At 43.4% G+C, this 27892-nt stretch overlaps 1 protein-coding gene across 1 annotated transcript in view; it reads left to right on the top strand.

Moving 5' to 3' along the window:
• JAK3 (Janus kinase 3) overlaps positions 1-27892 on the top strand; it is a 576597-nt gene that overhangs the window by 146487 nt on the left and 402218 nt on the right. Inside the window, exons 6-7 of the mRNA XM_069648742.1 lie at positions 3123-3423; positions 4442-4564. Of these exons, the coding sequence (XP_069504843.1) occupies positions 3123-3423; positions 4442-4564 (424 nt within the window). The remainder of the gene's footprint in view (positions 1-3122; positions 3424-4441; positions 4565-27892) is intronic.

Genomic DNA, 27892 nt, shown 5'->3' with positions numbered 1-27892 from the left:
TCATTTGGCTAAGCTTTTGCATACTTCTCATTTCATTGAGAACCCACACATTCTTATGTTGCAAGAGACTATGTCAATTTTGGTGCCCCCCGCATTTATATCCTAATTGACCATTTAAATTCGGTCAATTGTGCAGAAGGTCAATTGTTATTCGAACAATTGTCATTCGTACAATGCGTTTACAACCAGATTGTCGATGGTCTTGCTTCAATAGTAATAAAAACAACCCCAATATATGGATAGCCTTTCTAAACATTTTGTTTGACCACATTTTTAAGACCCATATTTTACCTATTTCATGGTTGGAATCTATGATTATTCCTATTTTCAAAAAGGGGGAATCCACAAAACCTGGGAATTACAGGCCTATAGCCTTATTAGATGTCACTAGCAACATTTTTGCCACTCTTTTGTTAAGAGACCTGATTGAGTCAATTAACCAACTTGGTTGGGCTTCAGACCTAAAATGGGTACAGCCCTTAATGCCTCTGTGATGGTTCATGTACAACAAACTGTTAAGAAAAACAGAGCAGAGCCAATTTATATGGCATCCCTAGATATGACATGTGCTTTGGAGTGTGTTGGTAGATCTATTTTGGGGACGAAATTACTTATACATAAGGTCTCCCTGAAGGTGGTTGAGTTTATGGCTTTATTACATAGAAACACGTCAGTAAAGGTAAGACTCACTAAAGAGGGTGCCCTGTCTAGCCCAACACTTTCTAACATATATCTTAGTGATACTGATCAGCTTTGGCAAGGTAGTAAGACCTTCCCCGTTAAGTTGGGATATCTAAAGCTGCATTGGATTGGCTTTGCCAACAACCTTGTCTTTCTTGACAGGACTTTCTTGACCTTTGGGTCTTTAGAGGAAACTTGACTTTTTCTTTGCATTTGCCTCCACAAATAATCTACAGGTCAATGGCTCCAAATCTAAAATAGTTATTTTTTCTAATAACTCTAGAGCAAAAACCATGTATTTGTTTTTGTGAAACTATAAAATAGACAGAGTTTCTGCCCTTAGATATCTTGGTTATAATCTTAACAAACTGTCTTCTTTGGCTACGTGCAAGGCATGGTTGAAGGGCATGCTTTGCCCCCTCATTTCCCAAATTAAACATCTATATTGACAATTATGTACATTTCCAATTCTTAGCTATTATACTATGAAGATTGAACCAATTTTATTAAACAGTCTTGATATGTTTACATTATTTCTAGACAGCTATTAGAATCTCCTTCAAGGCTACGTGTGGAAGAATGTCTTGGGTCTAGCCTCCCTGGTGCCAAATATTATTATAAGACACTAGTACGTTTAATTTTCCTTCAGTTCCGATAATCATGGAGACAGTTATCGAATTATGGCAGAATTATTTCTGCTCCTTTCAGTTCCCTATATTGTGATCTGGGTAAAACGGCAACAGAATTCTCAGTTGAATCAATTAATATATTTAGGGTCAAAATGTTAGATCTTTTACAGCATATTGCATTGTCAGAGGAGGAACTTACCAAACGCCCTGATCACACTAAAACTAAATTATTTAGGTATGATTGGATGGCAACACTTGAGCAAATCAATTCCTACAGCTCATACAGGGAATATGCTACATTTCCCTTTAAAAGGGAAAATGTAACACAGTATTTAAACCATTTTCCATGTAATGAGGCGAGTTCAATGTATCTAGGCTTTAGATTGAATCAGTTACCAACTAGGGAGCAAACTAGATTTTGGAACTCCTCTATGGTACAAGAAGCCTATTGTAGGTTTTGCAAATTCCCTGATATGATGGAAACCTTAAAACATTGAGTACATTTTTGTACAACTTTATCACCTGTAAGGCTCCAATGTTTTCAGGGCACTGTCCCATCCAATCCTGAGTCGTCTACGGACTTATTTTGGGCAAGACTGATGTGGGGGTGAGAATGTTTCATTGATACTAGCCCTTTATAGATTTCTCTCAGTGGTGCTTGATATTCTTGAGAAATTATACCAGCTTTTGTCTTTTTCCTTTTTTCAAATCTTTTGTATTGGAAGTGGATGAAGTTAATGTGTAACTGTTTTATCTTTATCGTACCAGTTTTGCATTTGTTGTTTCTGATTAATTTGTATGTTTTATCATGTTTTATGAAATTGTGAAATGTTTCACAGTCTAGAAACTGAATAAAACGGTAATACAAAAATAAAAACAACCAAACTATCACCTGGAGAAAGACAGTGGATTCTCAGCACAAGGTAAAGAAGAACGATCAGGATAAGAGGAAGAGAAATGGGGAAAGCATCCCAGAGATGAGGAGATGCAAAAGAACAGGCCTCTTTTGCTATCGTGGCCAATTTACATTTAGGTGTTCCGAGCCTGACAACAGATGTCTTACGTCTCCCCCATATAGCCCTCTCATCAATCTCCTCAGCAGATCCCTCTTTGTCTGCTATACCCTCTTACTCTTACTTCGCCCTGTATATCCCTCTCTACAATGCCTGCAGAAGATCCCCTGTCCCTAATATGCCCCCTTATTTCTCACCCATACAGCCCTCTCCTCAATCTCCTCAGCAGATTCCACTTTCCCTATTATCCCCCTACTTATTTTCCTTATATACCTTCTTATCATTCTGCGCAGTAGATCCCTCTCCTGCTGCAATCCCCTTCCAACTACTCCCCCATATATTGTGTCCTTAAATTCTAGGCAGATGCTTCTCTCCCTCCAATCCTCTATCTACTTTTCCCCATACATCATTCTCCTCAATCCCCTAATCGGATCCCACCCGCCCTGCTATCCCCCACCTACTTCTCTCTCCTCAAACTCCTCGGGAGATCCCACGTTCCCTGCTATCCTCTACCTAGCTCCCGTATATGCCTCCCCGCAATCTCCTCAGCAGATCATGATCTACTGACTCCCAATGTGCACCTCTCCATCTCTCTCCTGAGCAGATCTTATTTTCCCTATATATCTTTCCTTTCTCCCCTAAGGAGACCCTTCTCTCTCCACATCCTCCTGTATATCCCGCACTATCGTTCTCTTCAGCAGACCTTGACTCTGTTCTCCCCGTATCGACTTTCGTCAGCAAAAATCCTGTTGTAACTTTCCTTCGATGTAATAATATAGTTCTCTTCTCCACTTTGTAGCTACAAAGCTTGCATTCCCGAGAGCTTCCGTGAGCAGATACAACAGCTGAACATTGTAACCCGAAAACGTATCCGCAGGAAGTTCTGCAAGTCGTTCCGAAGGATTGCGACCTGCAACACCGATAGACATTACCTAAAGCTCAAGTACCTGATCGACCTGGAGAAGCTGGGGAAAATCGTCTCCAAAGAGACCTTCCTGGTCAGAACCTTGGCTGGATCCCCGTCTGGTCGGGACATGGCTCAGAATCTCATACAAGTCTCTGGGGAGAATGGCGTCTCCTGGAGCAATAAGGAGATCGAGGTGAGTGAACAGAAACTTTGGGGTGCAACAATGTGAAGTGGACAGAGTGCCTAGAAGTGGGATTGGTCAATCATGCCACAAAAGGTCACATAACTGCAATCACACTGTGGTGTTGAATAGCTTCTCCTCGCGGGGGCAAATATCACATTCCTCACCAAATGGGAGAACATTACATTAGCTGTAGGAGAAACGAGTACAGCTTTACCCATGGTAGAACACTATCTTGTAGATACGACCCCTCTAACCTTTACATGTAGATGAATGCAACTTTGCTCAGCTAAAGGATATAATATTGCCTGGAGACAACTCCACCCCAAGTATGGAGGAGGACCCCACTGTAGGTAGAATATCACATTACCTAGAGGTGACACCCGTTTCAGCCCAAATAATGCAAGAGATATCCTTTTCTGACCTTGCATGTCTGACACCCTCCAGCTGAAAGTTGGCTGCATGTAGAAGTCCCTGGAGGAAAGGGGTGAATGCTTTGGACCATCTTCTGGATAGTATTCAGATATACCAGTGTTTAGCAATGAAACCCTTGGAAAAATAACACTATTGGCCTCATTACAAGGTAGGCGGTAAGGGTTTACCGGTACCGGTATTTTACCGGTACGGTAAATACTTAGTGCCTTACTACGAGGTCCCTTTGCGGGTTGGGGAATTTAACGCCTGCTTTTTGCAGGCGTTAAAAACCAACCCGCAAAGGGACCAGTGGAGCTAATTACGGTACCGCAATTTGCGGTACCGTAATTAGCGCCTTCCCCATTCCCATAGAGCCCTATGGGGCAAAAATGGGAATGGGGAAGGGCAATGGTGGAAGGGGAAATTACCGCCCTGCCAACCTTGGAATGGGGCGGCAATTCCCCTTTCCTCCAAGGCGGTGCCGGTATTTTACCGGCATGAACCATGGCGCTAATAGCGCCATGGTTCACGGCCTACCGTGTAATGAGGCCATATATGTCACACTTTCCAATGTAGCCCACACCAGCTCTCCCACTCCTTTCTGTTGTCTCTTCAGGAGTGGCAGCTCTTTTGCGACTTTCCAGAGATTGTCGATATCAGCATCAAGCAAGCCAGCTGTGAGAATAGAGCAGTAGAGGGTCGCATCGTCACCATCACCAAGCAGGACAACAGAGTATTGGTACGTGCACGATCTTGAATTTTGGAAAGTGAGGTCCCTGGTGAGTGCTGCCTTCTTTACTTTCATGGTTCCCAATGTGTACCCTCGTCCTAACGTGTTCCATGCTCAGTGTAGCCCTATGTACTGTTGTCCTCTGTAAAGGCTGCTTGCTACCTAAATGTCATTGGACTCGGAGGCAAGTGCCATTTTATTTTACTAGCTCGGCCTTGGTAGCCATCTTGTTCCCTTATGAAAAACTGATTTTCTTTTACTGATACATTTCAAAAACATGTCCATCAACATCGACTACTTTTGGTTTCACATACTTTTGGTTCATGTTCACTTATTTATCTATTTATGTATTTGTTTGTTTGTTTGTTTATTTATCTGGTAATGCGCACCGAACCCTTAGGTAGTTGGGCGCAACAGGACAAGTAAACTTAAAGCTTAGTTACAAAACACATTGGGTACATTTGCATACATACAAAAAATATTCAATTACTGCCACTTCCAGGATGCAGTAGGGGTAGGGTTGTTCCATTCTGAGATCTGAGGAGAGTGCATTCCAGGATTGCGCTGCTTTGACCGGGAAACTGGAGCCACCAGCTGTGATTCATTTGAATCTGGGGATCTCTAGAGTGTGGTCGTTGGCAGATCTCATAGGGTGTGTAGTGATTCTCCTATTTATTCTTTCTGAGAGATAAGGTGGTGCTAAATTGTTCAGGCACTTAGGCCCTCATTACAACCCCGGGGCTAAACCATGGCGCTATTAGCACGATGGTTGGTGCCGGTGTTGTAACGAATCCGCTATGGTGGAATGGGGAAATACCGCCCCATTAAAAGGTTGGCGGGGCGGTATTTCCCCATTTCACCATGGCCCTTCCCCATTCCCATTTTCGCCCCATATGGCATAATGGGACTGGGGAAGGCGCTAAGTATGGAACCGCAAATTGCGGTACCGTAATTAGCATTGAGGTCCCTTTGCGGCACCCTATTTTAACGGCTGGAAAAACCAGCCGTTAAGGTCGGGTCCCGCAAAGGGACCTCGTAATCAGGCGTTAAGGGTTTAACGGCGCCGACACCTTTTACGGCGCCGTTAAACCCTTAACGCCAGGGTCGTAATGACCCCCTTAGACTTGAGTGAGACTTATTTTTAACCAGTGGACATCTCTTCTAAATTTGGAGATGTGCTCTCTGTTAGGAATATTCAGAGCTGCCCTTAGGGCATTATTTTGCAATCTTTGAATTTTATCAGTGATGTATTTATTGGCGCCTGAGTACAAGGCATTACAATAATCCAATCTGGACATTATAAGAGCATTGGTGAAGGTAATGCAACTAGTTTTGGAGAGAAATGGTCTGCTATTTATTATGATTGTTTCCCAAAATTACATTAAGCTCAATTGCGCTCAAGTTTAACAAAGAAAAACAAAAACAATGTGACCCTTGAACAACACGTCTTCACAACTCCTGAGAGAGAAGAAATGGTTAAACATGACCGGATTAGCGGAATTCGGAGTTATAACTCTTGACTGTGCAGCCTCTCTAAGCAAGTACCTCTAGTCCGTCTACCAAGGTATTGTGGTTGACGATGCTCATATATACTCATCGTTTCCTAAAGCTTCATTTATGTTTGTTAAGATGCAGGAGGTTAGATGCAGTTCTTTGAGAGCTATATAGGGGATGTTGCACCAATTCATATTTATCCCCTGCCACCGTCCCCTTCTTCTCTACTCCCCATGTTCAGGAAAGTTAGTTGTGCATAAACAACTTCTATGTCACTTATGTTAATCATGTACCCCATCCAGTCTGCCTCTCTGGCTGCGGGTCTCCTGCAGGGCTATTCTTCTGCCTCCTAGAACCAGCACTGACCTGACAAACTTGCAACTTAGCTCTAATAGTGGAAAGGACTCCAAGAAGGTAACCCATGGAGTCCAGGGGGACCTTGCGGTCCAGCATGTCAGCTAATGTCTGTGCCACTTGTTGCCAGTATTCTTTGGCCTTGGGTCATGTCCAAAAACCCTGCATTATTTTCCCCACGTCTTGGGCACTACTGCGGTCTTGTGGGGTCCATATTGTTTAGGTTGGCTGTGGAATAATATAATATATGAATGTATTTGAAGTGGATTAGGTGCAGTCTCTGGCTTGTAGACATACAGCTTGTGAGGCCACAGATTTACCTCAAGTTATCCTCGCTCACCCCTGAATTTAAGTCCTTAATTTTTGGAGGGTAGCAGGTGCTTTCAGCTTCCTGTGATTTTGTACTAGCTAAAAGTACCCGTTCTCCGAACGGGTTCTGTGGACAGACATGGCAACACTCTCATCAATTGTTGAAAATCAATGATCCTGGAGGTCGATGTTCCGATTAGCTTATCACTTGATGTGTTTCGCACTCTGAAGTAAATTTCACTGAGAATGGGCGTGTGTGGCTGGCTGGCATACCCCGGAGCAGGGGTTGGGGGGAGGCGAGAATTGGTGTGCTGCTGCATACTGGCACCTACTGTGCTCTCTTCCCACCTGTTGCCTCACCCTGGCATGGTGCGTTTATTGTGGTGCATTGCGGTGCTAATGTCCCAGAAACCGTGCCTTCTAGGGTTGAGGACCAGTCCTTCTATGACCACATTGAAGTTTTGCGGATTTCAGGCAACCCTCTCATGTGTGAAGGTGCTGAAATCCAAGAAAAGTGGTGGGGTGTCCAAATGTTATGTCTGGAGGGTCCTAACAGGTAACTATGCAAAATATGGTGCAGATTGGTGAAACAGTGTGGAATTGTATAAGGGACAATGCTTCGCCAAGCCACAAACCCACAAAAACGTGTTTACTTGTGCTGAAATCCGTGGAAAGTGGTGGGGTGTCCACAAGTCATGTAGCCAGTCATGTCCTACTTAGATAAGCAAGTGAGGCCGGGCATGTCACATTTGAGAACACATCTCTTCAATTCTTCCCTGACTTAAGCCCAGAGTCCAGAAGGCCTGCAGACTCTTTGAGGGGGTCATGAAACTGCTGCGTAAAAAATACTTCGAATACACAACTATATTCCCAGCGTAGCTGAGAATAGTCTGGAATGGGAAAATGCAATTCTATACGGATCCGGAAAAGGCCCTGAGCTTTGCAGAATCCATTCCATCTACATCCGAGAAGTGAGACCCAGGCTAGATCTTGATAGGAGAGACCTGCTCACAAAGTGGGTCAAAATGAAACCATCGTTCAGTGACAGAACAGTACACGGGAACCTGGCACCTAAACTGTGAGCCCACAATTCCCACCAGGATATCAATTAACAACGTCAGCCTCAAGACTATAACATGTAAGGACTAAAAGCAGCACAGTTTCTCGCTAGAAAAGGCGTAAACAGAATACAGCCCTAGTGGGTCCTGGCCGTAGTACGAAGGGAGCCCTCAGCAAACCCCATCAAACATTACCACTGATTGCCTCAAAAATAATGGGATGTTCAAGGAGTTATTTAATGGGTCCAGACTCTAGCTAATTGGGGGGCGGTGTGGGTGGGGGGAGGGAGGGAAAGATAAAGTTCAAAACATATCCAAACCACGGTCCAGTGTGAGATACATGCAAATGGGCTGACAGAAGATGAGCTTCAAACACAGGCCCATGTGTGGCCGGTCAGACATCATAGCACCTCTTAAACCAAAAAGTGTCTAAACTTAAAGACACTCCCGTCCCCTGCAAACCTTTACATGCGGAAAAGAATCAGTCAATTTTCTTAACATTTCAACTTTTATGTATAGAAATATCACATTAGAACATAAATACCAGCATATATTCGCGTGAATCAAGAAAAACAGATATCATATGGCTTCACAAATGGCCAACTTGAAAAACAACGCAAAACAGATAAAGAAATGTACTCCCAACTTTAAAATACAGCTTCAACCTCTATGCGTTTCGGGGAATAACCCCTTCTTCAGGAGCAGAAGATCTGCGAATACAGATATATACAAAATTAACAAACATCTCGTAGTTCACTCAAAGTTTAAACTGACTCAACAAAATTTACAAAAACTGTTCATTAAATTCCATGTATACACACAAATCCAAAAATGTTATGTATGATCATGTTGAGTGGTTGTTTAATCACAGTAATGCAACTGGTGTGACTCCAACCTCAAAGTGTATCTTACTCAAGTAAAACATTTTTTTATATGTACCTTAAATTGGGAATATTGCCAAAGTGTTTCATGTACGTCTGTGCATTACATGCACAGAAGCCAGGTTCCCTGCAGAGACTCCTGCAGTCATCAGCAAGTTGAAGAACACTAAAATGCCAAAACATGTATATAAACATAAACTGAACAGACTAAACTAAAACAACTTAATTGCTAAAGTGAAACGAAATTCAAGTGCACCTAAATCAAGTCACCAGCCCATCTCTAAATCACCAAAGTCACCAAAATCAAAATAAACCTTATGCTGCCACCTCTATTAAAAACTATACATAAACATCACCCATCCTCAAAAGACACCATGTGAATTTAACCCAGCCTCCACAGTAATATATTTACCCAGAACGTAATCCTGCCAACCTATCCCAGTGCATTGACTTCAGATAAATGCAAAACGAAGAGATCCGCATCTAACATCATGCATCCTGCCTTTAGTGGAATCGTACTGTGGAACTGTTGAAATGAATAAACATGTGTTGGCCCTTGTAACTCAAAGCTCCGTTCAAATGAAAAAAACGTCCAAATATGTTCAAAAGACTAAGGGCCTCATTACACGGACGGTGGTGGACCAAGGTGCTATTAGCACCTTGGTCCATGCCGGTAAAATAATGGCACCGCCTTGGAGGAAAGGGGAATTACCGCCCTATTCCAAGGTTGGTGGGGCGATAATTCCCCCTTCCCCTTTTGCCCTTCCCCATTCCCATTTTTGCCCCATAGGGCATAATGGGAATGGGGAAGGTGCTAATTACGCCACCGCAAATTGCGGTACAGTAATTAGCTCCCTGGTCCCTTTGCGGGTTGGTTTTTAATGCCTGCAAAAAGCAGGTGTTAAAGTCTCCAACCCGCAAAACGACCTTGTAGTAAGGCGGTAAGGGTTAACGGTCACCGGTACCATTAACGGTGACCGTTAACCCTTACCGCCGTCCGTGTAATGAGGCCCTAAGTCTTACCTTAAGAGAAACACCTCTTCACATTAAATAGAACGGCTCCTCTCTCATTCACACGCATTGCTTCCGAACCGCGGGTGCATTTCCTAATGCTATTTATGCTAGTTCCGGGTGGTCATATGATATAATCACATGACCCTTGTATACTCGCCAATACTATCGAATGATGCCGACTGCATGAAGTTAAACATGCACACGGCCAACAAATTCATGCCAGAAAAAAATGGCTAGAGTATTCTACTACACGCTGTGTGAAAGTTACAGTCACTTAGGAAAAAGACAAAGTCGAGAGCACAAAGCATGTAACCTAGCCCTTCATACACGCACGTGTTAGCTGGACCATGCAATGTAACTTACCGGGTACAAGTTTACAGCAAAATACCCATCACACGCGCAAGAAATTGTAAATACTTACCTAAATAGTGCCAAAACACAAATAAAGGGGGGGGGAGAATTAAACAAACCTCCAAGGAAAATCAGACATAGAAAAAAGACTTACAGGAAAAAATATTATTATAAAAAATAAATTAAAAAGTAATGATAAATAACTACTGCTAATTACCAAAATTAATAGAGACAACGCAATACTAAATTAAATTCATAGTCACCCAAATACACAAACCTGTACACATACAGGGAAACTTAAACATGGGAGAAGAACTCCCAAAAAGTCATGATAATCATAAACAACATGACAACCAACTCATACGTATACCTCAAAAGAGTCACCCAGTATGCAACTCTGGGAAGCAACCAACCACTGCATAAGGCCTAGACCTCATCTATGCGTACATATTTAAAGACATGAACCCTTTTCCAACCATACCAATTCTCCTAAATAAAACAATTCAAAGGGAACTCCTCATTGAGACCTCTTGGAGATAAAGTATCCAAGAGGTCAATCCAAAACATCTCTCTCTGAGGCAATATTCTCATGAAGTCCCCCCCTTTAGGGGGTTTCTTCACCACCTCCAAAACATTGAAACTTAGTTGCGCAATAGTGTGTCTGGCCATATTGAAATGTCTGGCCACTGAAGATTTTTCATTTTTACATTGAATGTAAGATTTATGCTCAGTCCATCTTTCACGGGGCGATCTGGCTGTCTGCCCAATATACATTAACCCACACGGGCACTTAATGCTATAGATCACCCCTGTAGATCTACATGTAGCAAAGTCTTTAAGCTTGATTTTTTTACTCGTATGTGGGTGTAGAATGTATTCACCTTTTGCAACATTATTGCAGTGGCTGCTTGTCAAACAGGGGAATGTACCCTTTTTTTTGGTAGCAAATGTCGTTTGAGTTTCCTTCGGACCTCTTTCCGCTCTAACTACTCTATCTCTAAAGTTTCTGCCTCTTCTATAAACCATCATTGGTGGACTTGGGAACAATTCCAAAAGTAAAGGATTGTGATGGAGAATCGACCAATGTTTATGTATAATTCTTTTGACATGCCAGCTTTGTCTAGAGAATTTAGAGATGTGCAATATTGCAGCTGGCTTCTTCTTGGACTTAGGGGTAAGCAATTGTTCCCTTGTGATAGGGTGCGCCCTATCCTGGGCTTCGTTCAAAAGTTGTACTGGATACCCTCTTGCTGCGAATTTTTGTGAAAGTGTCTCACATTCCATTTTAAACTCATCAGTATCCGTAATGATTCTCTTGATACGTAAAATCTGACTATATGGTAGACTAGCCATCATTGGTTTAGGATGCAAACTTGCAAAATGTAATAAGTTGTTGACATCTGTCGGTTTGTGAAAGAGTGATGTTTTAACCTGATTGTTAACAATTTCCAACTGAACATCCAAAAATTGTAATTTTGGATCACCAATTTCCAAAGTAAATTTGATGCCTGAATGTACATTATTTAAATAATCAAAAAACTCTTAGAGTTCACCTTTGGAGCCACACCACACACCGAAGATGTCATCGATGTACCTTTTCCAAACGATGATCCTGCTGGACCATTCAGCTTTATCTAGAACAAACTGCTTTTCAAACCAGTACATATAAATGTTGGCATATGCAGGGGCCATCACTGACCCCATGGATGTTCCAGAAACTTGTGCAAAGTAAGAATCTTGATACCTAAAATAGCTGTTGTGCAAAATAATAGTAATGAATTCAACCACCAACTGTGGATCACATTCAACATTCACAGACTGTAATAGTAGCCACTCTACTGCCTCAATTCCTTCCTGATGTGGAATCGAGGTGTTTAGGCTACACACATCCATTGAGAACAAAATACATACTGAAGATAAACAAACAATTTCATTAACATTCAATAGAAAATCAGTTGTGTCTCAAATATGTCGGTATCACCTTGACTAAAGGTTGTAAAATCTTATCTACATATTTGGACAGAGGATCTAGAAAACTGTCCGTGCCTGCAACGATGGGTCTTAACGGAGGATATGATGTGCTTTTATGGATCTTTGGAAGTCCATACAGTACTGGAATAATCGGATGTTTTTTTATGGAGGAAAGACCTGGTTTTGATAGAGATCCAATCATTGTCAAAAGCTTTAATCACGCAGTCTTCAATAACAGATCTAATCTGCATGGTTGGATCTCTGTCCAACCGTAAATAGGTAGTGTTGTCATTGAGCATCGCCCGGCATTGGGTATGGTAAAAAGAAGAGTCCATAACTACTACTGCCCCACCCTTATCCGCTGGTTTAATCTTTAAGTCCAAATCTTTAGCCAAAACCTCAATGTCTTTAAGCTGTGACTCTTTAAGGTTAACCGGAATTTTTGAATTAAATTTAATTTTCTTCAAGTCATTTTCCACTTTGAATTTAAACATATTAACCACTGGATTTTCAATTGGTGGATCAAACATGCTCTTAGGTTTCATTTCCAATCCGTCCTCAGTTTCTTCAACTGCTGTGTCTAAAATTTGCATAGCAAAGAACAATTTAAGTTTGATTTTCCGTAATAACAAATGTAGATTAATTTTCTCTTCAAACAAAGTAGAGTTACTTGCTGGAACAAATGAAAGTCCCTTATTCAAAATGTCAAGCTGATTATCAGTTAGGATTTTACTAGAAATGTTGACTACTATAAAATGTTTTTCTTTTTGGATCTTGTTCCCACGTCGGGTCTTTTTTCTAAAAAAGGAACCCTCGGTGGTGAACGTGCCACTATAGGTACACTTAATACCGCTTCACCTGTATGTCCACTCACAGTTGGAGTGCGGGTTAGTAAATTTGTACCTGGTATGGGGTCACCAATACTACCCTCACTAGTGTTATCCGAGCCTGATGACTTTGGTCCGGGTTTAGGAAATCTATTCCTATTTCTTTGTGCATAAAATTCTTGCCACGAATATACAATATCGTTATGATAATCAAATGTGTCTCTCCTGAATTTACGTAACTTACGTTGTTCAATATCTTGTTTATATGAAGCAAGCTTCAGATTGATGTCATCCAAAATACACTTAAGGTCCTGTTCAGTTTTCAACTTAGAAAGTTGAGTAGTCAGATCAGTAATTTCTTTCTGAATAGTATCTAAAGAATTAGCGAGTTCCTGTATGGTCAAAAGAATAAGGTCCAGTGAACATTTATTCACTATCTGATCCCATTTAATGATAAACTCCTTATTTTCCTTACATAAGGTTGGCCTTAGATAAACTCTCAGACCACTAGGAATTCGTTGGGATGTATGATATTCAACAAGAGTCTAAGCATGAACCTTTTGAGAAATCTCACATCTAATGACACGTTCAAGCCTAGAGACTTCCGATCCCCCACCGTGGGCACAAACAGCAAAGGTTCATCATCAGACCCTGTATCTAAGACTTCGATAAGTGACACCACATGCCGGTCCTGTCCCTAAAATAATGATGAGATGGGAAGCCTTTAAAATCTTCATCAGATGTCAGTGCATCTCAAGGGAAATGGGAATTCTTAGGGACCCACACAACAGTTTAATATACTGAAAAGAGATAGCCACACTAAAAAGAGCATGATGGGATGAGCATAATACTAGAGAGCAGTTGTATGAAAGTTACAGCAATTTGCAAATATGGTGGATAGAGAAAATATCTCAACAGACCTGCCCCAACATGCAGCTATGGAGAGGCAGAGCGTCTGAGCCGCACGCTAGCCTGAATGTTTCTGCGGCACGCATAAATGTGAGGATTATTCACTTATCATACTTCATCGGTCTTCTAGGTGTGGTATTCAATAAACAAAATATTGCATCTCGTAAAAATAGTTAGGGATTATTGCTTTTGTTTATTCATTTTAATGTGCATTATATATCAAGCAAATACCAGCTTGACTTTCTTCGTCTTCATACGGTAGGTGCCTCCTTCATGGGTTTTGCTGTCTATGATGCACATCTTTCCTTATTCTGTCATTTTAATGACAACCATTTTTCATAGGGGAGGAAGTGTGGGTTATGTTGAGTGTGGAACATCTATACATGTGTGGGTTGTTTGCGGTATGAGTGAACTTACTTCCATCCTCTGTTTGCCAAAGAAGGGAAGGTGTGTTATATTGTGCATTATATCTCATTCCCCTGGTTGCTGGATGCATGGTGTGTGTGTGTGACCTCATAAGCGAATGTTGGGTGCATGTTAGAATGTTTATGCATAGCCAGGCAGTGGAAGGGAGAGAGCCTGGGTGGTCGGAGCCAATGAGTCTGTGGAGCTTACATGAGATTTTGTCAGAGTAACTGAATAAAGGAACTTCATACCAGCTTGCCTGATCTCCTGAGCATCCTTCATTATAACACTATTATCTTGACATCTGTCCACAACTATGCTAATAGCCTTATTGATCGTGGACATGGCCATTTTCGCATGGGTGCAGTGATTTCTGTGCCAGCCCATGACTATTCTACCCTGTGATCTTCTTGTCATAGTTTGCAAACACTGCAGAGACCATATGCAGTATCAAGATTACCAATTTGCTCTATTGTTTTATGTTTTACATTTTTTTCACAATGGCACACACATTAGTACTCAGTAGTGAAGGAGGGTACTATTATCCAAATCTTTTGTTCTCAATGTATTGTCTTTGGCATATAGACCTCACATGGATTCAAACACAAGACATGCGGTAAAACCGTACCAGCGGCGTTTTCCGGACTGGCTAACTCCGAATTATGTGGCCGTGTGGTGTTACACTGCCAGGTCTGACCTGGCGGGCGCAACGCCACTGGCCGCACATGGACGTGGAAACACCAGCCCCATTACCGCATGGTGCCAGTGTTTCTGCTACTCCCATTCCCATGGAGTTCTATGGGGCTCCACGTGAATGGGGATTAACAGAATGCCGGCTCCAGAATTACCGGACACCGGGGCTTTAATGTCCCAGTGATTCCGGCAAGTCCGGAGCCGGTAAATCCCCACGAGTCAGGCGGCAGCCTGCCAGTTTTACTGGCATGGCTACCCTTAGACTCGTAATGACGCCTAGTGTCCTGGGGAATACCTGTGACCATGTTAGGTACCACATCTGTTACTGTGCGACATGATGAAACACCACGCACACTACACGAGCAACCAATCACCATACCTCACCTATCCAATACAGTAACTACAGAAAATGTTCATTCGCTGCCATAGCTGTAATTCTAATGACTAACAGTTGATGACTTTAATATTCTAAGATGCCGTCAGCATTTGTCATACTAATCTTGTGTTCTTGAATCCTTCTCCAGCTGTTTTACAATCCTAGCATCTTCCATTAGTGCAGACAGTATCCCTGACAATATTTTGGATTTGGCAATGCTGAACAAGAGAGGCAGGCATGACAATTTTTTGGGTTGTCATTGGTAAGATTCGTAGCAAACATGATCCTTTTTGGTCACTCCTTGTTAAAGGCATGATCCGGTAAAAAATGTTATTGTCCCTACGGGTCGGCCATGTTTTTTTAAGCCTAAGTGGCTCGATTTTAGAAAAAGTTCCTATGGACCTTACCTGAGTTTTTGTCCATTAAACGCATGCGAAAACAGGCACCTGGGCGCTGCCATTTTGTGATAATCCTATCATTTCCCCCATCGCCCTGGCTGACCTGCTTTTGGGGCACTAAATCAAATCTCCCGCCCTGAGCCTGTCATCAGCAGACGCGTACCGCCCATTTCCCAACGCCAAAGCACGTCTCGTGTCAACAATCGCTGCGCCTCAGCTAATGACGTGTCGCCATGGAAATGGCAGGACGCCTCTTTCCTCAATAAGTATAAACAGACCGTTTCACAACACACAGCAGCAGATTTTCGATTCCATTCCTCTCTCTGTGTTACTTTGAGTATTCTGTGACCCGTTTCTGTGCTCTGGTCCGCTACCTTCTCCGCTTGTAGCCCGTGTGAACACCTGTACCATCTCTATAAATTATTGTACTTTGTTTACCACACAATGGCTACAATAATGCCCTACATGTATGAGCCCGAGTATACCGAGGAGGAATTACTGGAAGGGAAGCACGCGAAAACGATGGGGATTCGGACAACAGTTGGGAGGACGATTCAACAGATGAAGCGCCTGGGCCTAGTCGCATGGACGGCGTCTCCACCTGGTGCACATGCAATCGGTGTGAGCTAATGCCAACCGAGGACGAGAACTGCTGCTGCCGAGAAAACTCGGGATGCCTGGCCTACATTTCGGGAAGGCGAGCCACGACCGCAATGCATCACCGAGCTGCCAGACTTCAGGGCAGCCTGCCTCACACGGGCCGTTTTGAGAATAATGATGGTGCTTATGCACGAACTTCACGCAACTGTTCGTCCTCGTAATCCGAGTAACGAGTAAGTATACTCTGCTTGTCATGCCACTCCTATTTCATGGTCTTCTACTATATCCAAAATTATATATTCATCTCATAGTAACGCATGAAAGTCGTTCAATAGTGTGCATTGTCTAGAAAGCATTTGTCCGTGCTGAATGCCATTAGTTACAAGAATTGTCATTGACAACAAACGCTTATTAACCTTTTAAGTGGGATTACCTCCACAGTGCCAAGGACGAGATAGCTCGTCCTTGGCACTGAAGGGGTTAATTAAGGAGAAAATGGTAGAAAGTATTGAGTGTTGCAATACTGAAATCACCAAAAAGGGCTTAGCACTGGGGGGGAAAAACTTATCTTGGTCATTTAAAAACAGTTTGTTTCATTCCTTTTCACAGGTGGTACAGGCTGGTGGCCTATCGTTCCTTTACATGGTGGCTCCATGGGAGACTTGGACACCGCGTTCGAAGAGTGATACCCGCCTGTGCCGTTCGTGCCATAAGAGAAACGTTCCCGAGTGACAGCGGTCAGTACAGGGGATTTTCTCTCGCTGTGCTGCAACCTGACCTGTATAATCTTTAAAGTCTTGTATTTTTGTGTCATGAAAATAAGTTACAAAATAAAACACCACATATATTTTAACAACGGTTGTTTCGATTTTTTAAATGAATCAAGTGTGTCTCCATTCAAGGATGGATGTCAGACATCTGTGCGCCGAATTGGTGAAGGTTATGGTCGCTGTGAAGCATGGTGGTCACTCTCTATCTAAGCTAAAATAAAATATTCTTGATAATGCATGCACTAAATAACACTTGTTCATAGTCTTTCAGTAGGTTATGTCTCTATAAAAGCCACACATATATCTATAATATCAATTAACATTGGATTATACAGGCCTTAGGTCAAGGGTCTTGACCACTATAATACACTGGTTGAAGTGTGGGTCTCTGCTCACAAGAATCTCTGGTATGTGGCATTTGTTATTGATAGGCAACGATATACTGCAGTAGAGGGCAAGGGGTCTCCATTCAGCAGTCTTCCTGTGCCTTATCTGCACGCCCCAGGCCCCTCCATCCCACCCACCCTCTATCAAAGGAGGTGCGCGCCAGTGGATGCGCGCTGTCAGGGGCATGAAAGGCAAAGGTGCTAAACTACATGTACACTTGAAAAGGTATCCCACGCCAAGGGGCCATCGGTCACATGGCCTCCTCAGACACCGTGTCTCCATGCAGGCCTCCCCTTGATGCAGGCCGCCCCCCTGCAATCCACATAAGTGTGTCACCATTCAGCAGTCTTCCTGTGCCTTATCTGCATGCCCCAGGCCCCTCGATCCCAACCACCCTCTATGAAAGGAGGTGCATGCCAGTGGAAGCGCGCTGTCAGGGGCGCAAAAGGCAAAGGTGCTAAACTACATGTACACTTGAAAAGGTATCCCACGCCAAGGGGCCATCGGTCACATGGCCTCCTCAGACACTGTGTCTCCATGCAGGCCTTCCCTTGATGCAGGCCGCCCCCCTGCAATCCACATAAGTGTGTCACCATTCGGCAGTCTTCCTATGCCTTATCTGCACGCCCCAGGCCCCTCCATCCCACCCACTCTCTATCAAAGGAGGTGCGCGCCAGTGGATGCGCGCTGTCAGGGGCGCGAAAGGCAAAGGTGCTAAACTACATGTACACTTAAAAAGGTATCCCACGCCAAGGGGCCATCGGTCACATGGCCTCCTTAGTCACCGTGTCTCCATGCAGGCCTCCCCTTCAAGCAGGCCGCCCCCCTAATACCACGACATACATACGTCATTCATTCACAAACACACCCCAGTTTCTAATACTTTAAAAACCACTTGATATGTCTCATGAGAACATCTTTGTGTTTTGCAAGTCAACTCCTGAACGTGCTACCTGTGAACCACTGAGATCTATGCTAATCTGCTCGTCGTCGTCGTGCTATCCGTGAACTTCTGTGACTGCTTCGAGCATACCCATCAGTGCGCTACCTGTGGCCATCCACCTATTCTCCCGCAACATACTGCTCTGCTTGCTGAATCCAACTGTTTGTTGGTCAAGGTAAGGCCATGTATCCTGGTCATATTTCGCAGATTTTTAAATTTCGATCTATTTGCGAGTAGAGTACCCAATAGTGCTATGTTCATTGGTCTCATTGCTATTGACTTGAATTTCCATTGCTATGCTATCAATAGATCTATTTATTTTCATCTGTGTCAATTGTCATCGAATTGCATCCTTCGGGGGTCCAGTCTATAATGTAAGCATGTTTCCTTCTCGTGCAAGACAGAACATCCAAGGGACGAGTCACATGTTCAGAGTTTAGTATAGAGTTTTGCATCAAATCTTTATTCATGAATATTGTATAATAATGTCGATATTTACTTTTTCAGATTTGTCAACAATGCCTGCCTGTTCGATTAGCGGTTGCCCTTCGAAGACCCATGCGAAATCTGAAGGCACTACAATGCGTATGTTCCCGAAAACTGTTGATCGAATCAGAGAATGGGTCAGACATTGCGGATATCCACTGGATGAGCTTGAAAGTAGAGTTCAGCAAGTCTTACAGGACAAGAGGGGTGATCGATACCGCATCTGCAGCCTGCACTTTTCCTCGGACATGTACGCCACATCTCGGGTAACAAAGAAGAATAAACTGCGAACGACACGGAAATTGCTCGCAAACGCTATTCCCACTCTATTCATCCACATTCCGCCTCTGGTGAGTCAAGTGTCCGGATTTAGCTTTAGGACTTGCGGCAGTGTGTAGGTAGCCTAATGGATTAATTGATATTTTAGGTGTTGTATCCCTTGTAATACTTTCGATATTGATATGAGTGTATAGCTTTTTGAATAATGCCATTTTTCAATAAATTCTTTTTCGATTTCATAACCCACAAACGAAATGTATATATATGGGAACAGGGAACTGCGCTATATTGCGCATTTTTCAAGTATTCTGTCGCCTTACATGGCTATTTTTAATATTGGCATTTAATTATCAATGAATAATTTACCTTTACAACTTCTTGACTCTCCCTTCAACCTGAAGCAAGAACATTCTACATCCTTGACGTGCTCGCAGTTATCAACCACTTCTAGCGCGTATCGGGTAATCTTGCTACGCTACTCCACTACAGACTTGTTTTATGCGTGTCAAGTAATAGTTTTATTCTATCGTGTAACTATTTTTTCGAATGTTTGGTTAGTGCTTTCCAATTGATATACACCTTAGTTACCGTCCACTGGTGTTTGTTTTCAGTTATAATTAGTGTTATCCATGCTAATGCAAGTACTGTCTTTCAGGGAGATGCTGAAGCGTCCGCCACATCTACAACATTTCTAGATGTTCCTCACCAGCAGGAGGTATGGATACTGACAGCTCCATCGAGCGTCATCATCAGAGCTGTAATACTTGTCGTTTGATTGTTCTACGCAATGTTTCATTCGTGGTTAGCCATTGCTATGTACCAGTGCTGTCGACCCCAAGTGTGTGTTATGTTTTCAATTATGTAATCCTTACTAATGCGAGTACTATGTTTCAGGCAGTTGATGGAGCGTCAACCCCTGCACTTGATGCAGAGCCTGACATTCAAGTGATTCCACGGGAAGTGGAAGCGGGACCTTGCGTATACGAATCGGCGCAACAGCTTTCGGAAGTGCGTACTACATTTGCAACATCCATAGATATTCTTCAGCAGCACGAGGTATGGATACTGACAGCTCCATCATGCGTGATCATATAACGGGAATACATTTGCTAGACTTTCTTCCCTATTAACGCAAGTGCTGTGTTTCAGGGAGACGATGGAGCTTCCACTACAATCACAACATCCGATTTAGATGCAGATGTAAAGGAATCGGTGAAATCAGTCGTTGAAATCTGCATATTTTGAGTTTCCTTTATTGTTTTAGACAATGCATCATTTGTGGTTATCTCTTTATATGTACATGTGCCGTCGACGCCAAGTGTGTGTTATGTTGCAAATATTGAAAACCATACTAATGCAAGTACTGTGTTTCAGGGAGATGCTGATGCCTCCGCTCCAATACAACCATTCATGGCAGTCCATGCGGAGCCAGAGGTATGGATACTGACAGTTCCATCGAACTACATCATCACTGGTCGAATACTTGTCGTTTGATTGTTCCAAACAATGTTTAAATCGTGTTTGGCTATTGAGATGTACCTGTGTGTTCGTCCTCACGTGTGTTTTATGCTAACAATATTTTGATACATAGTAATGAAAGTACTATGTTTCACGGAGTCGATGGAGCCTCATTCCGTGCTGCCTATGTGGATACAGAAAATATAGTCGTTGCAGCGCAAGAGGAAGGGAGAACATGTGGAAACGAATTGGAGCTACAGCGTGCAGATGTTGAAGGTCGAGTCAAAAAAGTTGCAAAGAAAAGAAACCAAAAAAAGGTTAGTCACAAACAGTTCATAACTTTTCAAAAATGTTTGTGCTGGGGACTATTATATGTTTTTTTCCAGTCAATTGGACTACACTTTATCTTGTGTTTAAACTGAACATCCCTTTTCCAATCTCTCCTCTAGTTACCCATGGGTGTCAGAACTATACATACACAGACAGTGAAGCGAATGAGAGATGTTGCTTGCCAGACCATGTACACTATGGAGGAACTATTCATTGAGGCGCAGCGTGTTCAGGCTCGAGATGCTCCTGTCCAATGGCAAGAAACTGAATTTGCTGAGTTTGGAGAATACAGCAAAGTTGCATTGGACCATTGCTACAGTGAGACCGCACCACCGCATATTGAAGATCAATTCACACAATCTACACCCGCCAAAAAATTGCCACCCGAAAACCTGTCGACATGTTGTGTTCTCCCATTAATGCTGAAGTAACAGATGTTGAAATGACTGAGAATGAACCAGCAGCATCCATAGACGCATCAGAACTTGATATCAGCGATATTACTTTCCAATGTGTTGAAATCTCCACAACGTCACAGGCCGAAACAACGTTGACGCCGGATGACAATATAATGAAAGAGAGCAAATACATTGTATTCGAGAGTTGTTTGATGGATATTATAAGTATGCTGAAATGTGGGCATTCCGTTAGAGGGAAAGTATGTGGGAAGCCATTGAATAATGTGACTCATCAAATAAAAGGCAGTAACGTCAAAATAAAGGCCGCCTGTAGATTAAATCATATGTTCTCATGGTCTGCACAACCGATGCTGGGGAAAATGCCAGCAGGCAATCTACTGTGTGCAGCTGCATCCATTTTTTAGTGGCTCCAGTTTTAGAAAGTTAGAGGCTTTCTTCCAGTTTGTGGGACTCCATTTCATTTCTTAAACGCAGTACTACAAATACCAACATGATTATCTGTTTCCGGCCATTAGTGATGCTTGGAAAATTGAACAATTGTCTCTAGCAAGTACATTCGAAGGGAAACGATTCAGGCTAGCCGGCGATGGACAGTGCGACAGCCCTGGATTTTCTGCCAAGTACTGCACCTACCACTTTCAGGACATGGATAGTAAGAAAATTGTGAGTTTGTTGGTCGTGCAGGTGTCACAATGTACATCCTCAGTGGCCATGGAGAAACTAGGTTTTATAAAATCAGTGCAAGATCTACAATCAAGGGGAATGGACATCGAACTCATAGCCACGGACAGACACGTTTCAAGTGCCAAGACAATGAGAGAGCAGTTTCCAAATATTAATCATCAATTTGACGTATGGCATCTTGCTAAATCAATCAGTAAGAAAATCTCGGCTGCAGGAAAAAAGAAAGGTTTTGAAAGTATTTTGCAGTGGTCCCAGTCTATCACAAACCATCTTTGGTGGAGCTCAAAAACTTGTCAGTGGAAATACTACTTGAAAAATGGCGGTCACTGATGCACCACTGTACCAACGTTCACCGCTGGTCAGAAAACCAACATTTCAACCAATGTGAACATGGGCCATTGTCCCCAGAGGAGGCACGGAAGAAGAAGTGGTTGATTCCATCTTCACCGACACACAAAGCCATTGAGAAGATTGTTTTCGACAAAACTCTATCAAAAGATTTGAGAGGACTGACAGAATTCTGTCACACAGGAGGTTTGGAGGTGTTCCACAATATGTGCCTCAAGTACAGACCAAAGCGCTTGCATTTTAGCTATCAGGGCATGAAACATCACACTCTACTAGCGGTCTTGGCCCATAACAGCAATGTCGGACGTGAACAATCTAGGACTAGGGGTAAAGTAAGGATGCCTCGCTACAATAAGCGCTTTTCAAAACTAACGAAGCAATGGGTGATCCAACCAGTCTATGATGAAATGCAGTTCGACTTTGTGAAAAGCCTTATTGTTGCTGTGTTAGAGAAGCACAGATATGGAATTTTGGACGTTTCTCTGCAGAGCAGTGATGCGTTGCCACCGAACATTGCAACTGTGCCATGTCCACCCAAAGGGGAGCTGGTTGTGAGGTACAAATCCCGGTTTAAATAATTGCAACACGATTGTCTTTTGTAAATAAATGTTACTGTACAGTGTACCTGGAACCCTAACTCCTACCTTCACCATCATGGGTGGCGAACAAGCTGACCATTGTCTGAATATTGCTGACCATGTCTATATGTCTATAATTGCAATACGATTGTCTTTTTGTAAATAAATGTTATTGTACAGTGAACCTGGAACCCTAACCCTTACCTTCACCATCATGGGTGGCGAAATTGCTGGGTGTCACCTTTGAATTCTCTCTCTATTCACCTCATATATGTGTATGTATATATTTTTCTCATGTCTCATCTCATGTAAATGTAAATGCTGTGCACTGTTGCGCACTGTTATTGGAGGGGAGGCTTGCGTATTGCAAACAATAAAACAAACAAACAATAAATCTCACTTTTAACTGAACTCCTCTGGTACTTTATACTTTCCCTGACCTTCATCCAAAAATTAAATGTCTCCATAGTTATGATTCTTTGGGGCTGTAAAGCTCGCAGACAACGGGGACAAAATTGGGGACCTTAGAACGCGCCAAGCGGGCCGTGGCATTTGGGAGAGAAGCCAGTTCGCATTTTCACATTGAGGCGCACTACATAGATGGATTTGAAACTTCAAGTTCTCACAGATGACTTTACTACGGCATGTTGCAAATAAAGAATGCGAAGGACAGCGGCTTTGATTTTCAACTCGCGGCCAGAAGAGGCCCACAATTCGCACTGGAAATCTTTAGACGCTTTTATACCGGAATGAAGAATTAATGAATGTATGCATGAATAAATGAATGAATGAAGAGCTAGGAAAAGAAAGGGAAACGTGTTCGTAGTGGGCACATGGGCATGCAGGTCCACAGGTCTCAACTATCTCGTTCCTTGGCCCAGCCACTCTTCCCTGCACTGCCTACCTGCACTACGGGACTGTCTCTGTATCCTTCAGCCCCTTCTCCCGGCACTTACCTTGCACTTGCCACCAGCTGGCCCTCTTATTTATCTTGTATTCTAATAACCATGTACAGCACTTTTGATCCCCTCTCCCCTTCACCTTGCGCGATCTGAATGACACCTGGCCTAGTAGTATCGTTGTCTTGTCTCCCCTTGTTCCCCCCCTGCCTCGTCGCTCCTTGAAACACTTGTGTATAGGCGCGTTACACATGCCATATCATATATCATATCATTACACAGGCATGTAGACAAACAGTTGTTTCTCATTGTGTGTTGGCCTCGATTTATCTTGTTACTTTTCGCATTGATTTTAGAGACTAACATACTCCATTGAACTATCCTTGCAAGCAAATAGTTTCTGATTGGCCGTAATAAATAAAATGAGTAATATTAATGAAGTTCGGCTAGCGAGACTAATTATAATTTTTTTGTTTTCATAACAGGTATTTGATCCCAATCTGCCACTGCCATCTGTTTGAGACACCGGCGGATGGATTCTTCAGCAGACACCTGCAGCTTTGTGTCAACAACTAGAGCACGATCACCATATTATGGGACGATCGCCAAGGGCCCACATGCCCTTACGCTGTACTAGTGGCTAGAAGCAACATATCAACCTTTACGCTGGACTAGTGCCTAGTTGATGGAACAGCCTTGCGGTTCACCATGCTTCCAAAGTGATTCTTTTTACGAAAATGAACACCCTGTGTACCATAAAGGAACAGCGCGTGACTCAAGTTATTGCGGATACAGATACAAGAAAATAAATGGCTTTCGGAGTTCATATGGCAATTGCTGAATATTCTCTAAACATTTAATGTCAAATAAATGTACTTTACCAAATGTACCGTGTTGCTGTTTCATTTGAAAGTACAGTTTCATATTCCGGATTGTGGCGCGCTGTGTTGTGAGTTGATCTGTGTTGGTTTCCGGGTTCTGTGTGGAGTCGCGCAGAAGACGACTGGGCGCGTTTGCCTATGCAGCACAGTAACGTCACGGAGAGAGGCAGGGAATATGAATGTTTTGATAATGTCAGGCTCAAGGGCGGGGGATTTGATTTAGTGCCGCAAAAGCAGGTCAGCCAGGGCGATGGGGGAAATGATAGGATTATCACAAAATGGCAGCGCCCAGGTGCCTGTTTCCGCGTGCGTTTAATGGACGAAAACTCGGGTAAGGTCCATAGGAAATTTTTCTAAAATCGAGCCACTTAGGCTTAAAAAAACATGGCCGACCCGTGGGGACAATAAAAATTTTTACCGGATCATGCCTTTAAATGCGACATGAAAACATGATGTTAGTTGTGGCTTCTCTGTGCTATACATCAGCCAGAAACATGTCCGTTTGAACACTCACTGAAGTTGCTCAGCACCTTATTTCCACCAATTTCCCACACCACCAAATTATAATTCTGGACGGATTTACCACTGGTCGAATAACCGCGAGGTAAATCCATGAATTCCAGAGGAAAAATGGCAGATTCACCTTGTTGCTAGAGGTAAATCTGCCACTTTACCTCTAAAAATCAGCAATATACTGCACAGTAATTCCTGGAGCAGTATCGCCGAAAAAATTCCCATGGAGTCCTATGGACTCTACAAATGGGGAATTACCACCACTTGTAATCCTGCGGTAACTCCACAGGACCAATTGCTGGTAACGGTCATCAAGGTTGGTGTTATTTCAGCAGATTTACTTCCAGAATACCGGCAAACTCGTAATGAAGCCCGTTATCTTATATTATATTAAAGTGGGTTTCATCTGCAGTAATTTGCTTTGTTGAATTATCATGTTCAAAGGAATATTCTGCGTTTTTGTACCCTTCCAAAATTGGAAACATATGATGCTTGTTCCAGTAAACACAACATCAGCCCTATCAATAAATAATTGGATGGCAAACCCACAGAGCCAACAAGCACACCACACACTAAGCACAGATGGTACGGATATGACACTGCAAACTTCCTTCGCGTACAGACCAGGTGCATCTTGGCTTGAGCATAAGCGCTGCAAGCATACCACACACAAAGCACAGACGGTACGGATTTGACACTGCAAGCTTCCCTCGCGTACAGACCAGGTGCATCATGGCTTGAGTAAGCGCTGCAAGGATATCCCACTCAGAATACAGACAGTACGGACACGACACTGCAAGCTTCCCTCGCGTGGTGCATCATGGCTTGAGCATGTGCGCTCCAAGCATACCCCACGCAAAATTCAGACAGTACGAATACAACACTACAGGCTTCCCTCACATAGAGACCAGGTGCATCATGGCTTAAGAATGAGCGCTGCAAGCATACCCCACAAAAAATTCAGACAGTACGGATACGACACTGCAAGCTTCTCTCGCGTACAGACGAGGTGCATCATGGCTTGAGTAAGCGATGCAAGCATATCCCACTCAGAATACAGACATTACGGACACGACACTGCAAGCTTCCCTCGTGTGGTGCATCATGGCTTGAGCATGAGCGCTCCAAGCATACCCCACACAAAATTCAGACAGTACAGATACGACACTACAAGCTTCCCTCACGTACAGACCAGGTGCATCATGGCTTAAGAATGAGCGCTGCAAGCATACCCCATACAAAATTCAGACAGTACGGATACGACACTGCAAAGCTTCTCTCGCGTACAGACCAGGTGCATCATGGCTTAAGAATGAGCGCTGCAAGCATACCCCACACAAACTTCAGACAGTACGGATACGACACTGCAAGCTTCTCTCACGTACAGACCAGGTGCATCATGGCTTAAGAATGAGCGCTGCAAGCATACCCCACACAAAATTCAGACAGTACAGATACGACACTGCAAGCTTCTCTCACGTACAGACCAGGTGCATCATATGTTGGTCTACTGTAAGCTTTTTCAAGATGTTCTCCTAGAGAGAGCAGGTATCACACTTGCAAAGCCATGCTAGCTTCCCTCCCACAATGTTAGGGACTACATGTGGAGGATCATGGGTGAGTTTTTCAAACTTTCTCTAAAAAGAGCATGGCCTCATTACAAGGTTGGAGGTAGCCTTGCCGGTAAAACCGGCAAGGCTACCTTCAAACTTGCAACAGGGTCCGGCACCCGCGAATGGGCAATTACCAGGGTATTCCAGCCCCGTCGGACCTGGTAATTGCCATTTCCCGGGTGCTGGAGCCAGTAGATCCCCATTCCCATTTTAGCCCCACAGGGCTCAATGGGAATGGGGATGCCTGTAGCACTGGCACGGTTCATTACCGTGCTAGTGCTACAGGCTTGCTGTGCTCGCGGGTGCCTTTCATTCTGCCAAGTCAGACCTGGCGGAATGAAAGGCACCCGCGAGCACAACTCAGAGTTTGCCGGTCTGGATACAATGGTACCAGTAAGTTTACCGATAAGGTTGTATCCGGACCGGCAAACTTGTCAAATTCCCTCTCATACAGAAGAGGTACAGACGGCATGGGCAAGAAGTACTGTAAACCCCCTATGAAGACGAGGATGGCTAGGACTAGTACAAGCTTTGATAATCTTCCCTCAGAGAGATCAGGTACAGCATACGTATTGGAAGTGCAAGCCTCTTTCACACACTGATCAGCTACAGCTACAGCATGGGCAGTGTAAGCGTAATACACATGCAGAACAGGTAACGTATGGGCAGTGCAAGCAGCCCACACATGCAGAGTGGGTGCCATTCAGCGAGGGGCAGCGCATCAAAAAAGGCAGAGTAGGGATAGTGCAAGCTTCCCACAAATAGAAAAGGAGCTTCACTCATACAGAGCAACACAAGTAGGGGAAGTGCAAGCTTCATTAACAGAACAGACCAGGTGCAGGCAAGTCAGTCATATGTCTCTCGCATGCTGAAGCACAGGCACCTTTAGTAGCTATGCAAGCTTCCCTTACAACAAAAGGTTCAGAGATTGGGGTATGTGGCTGGGCAGAGGCTCCCTCACAAAACCCACCTTTGAAAAAGAAGAAGCAGAATAAAAAAATAAAAAATAGCTCTTGCAAACAAAAGGGAAATGCATTTTCTTTCCAACTGCTAAGTCTGATAAAATGGGGGAAGACAAGAGGCCGGAATGGAGGAACAGACAATCCGCT

Source organism: Ambystoma mexicanum, chromosome 1p, assembly GCF_040938575.1.
Source record: "Ambystoma mexicanum isolate Mex_15411 chromosome 1p, UKY_AmexF1_1, whole genome shotgun sequence".
Taxonomy (NCBI): domain Eukaryota; kingdom Metazoa; phylum Chordata; class Amphibia; order Caudata; family Ambystomatidae; genus Ambystoma; species Ambystoma mexicanum.
The sequence above is the reverse complement of the archived record's forward strand: the minus strand, read 5'-3'. Positions and strand labels throughout refer to the sequence as shown.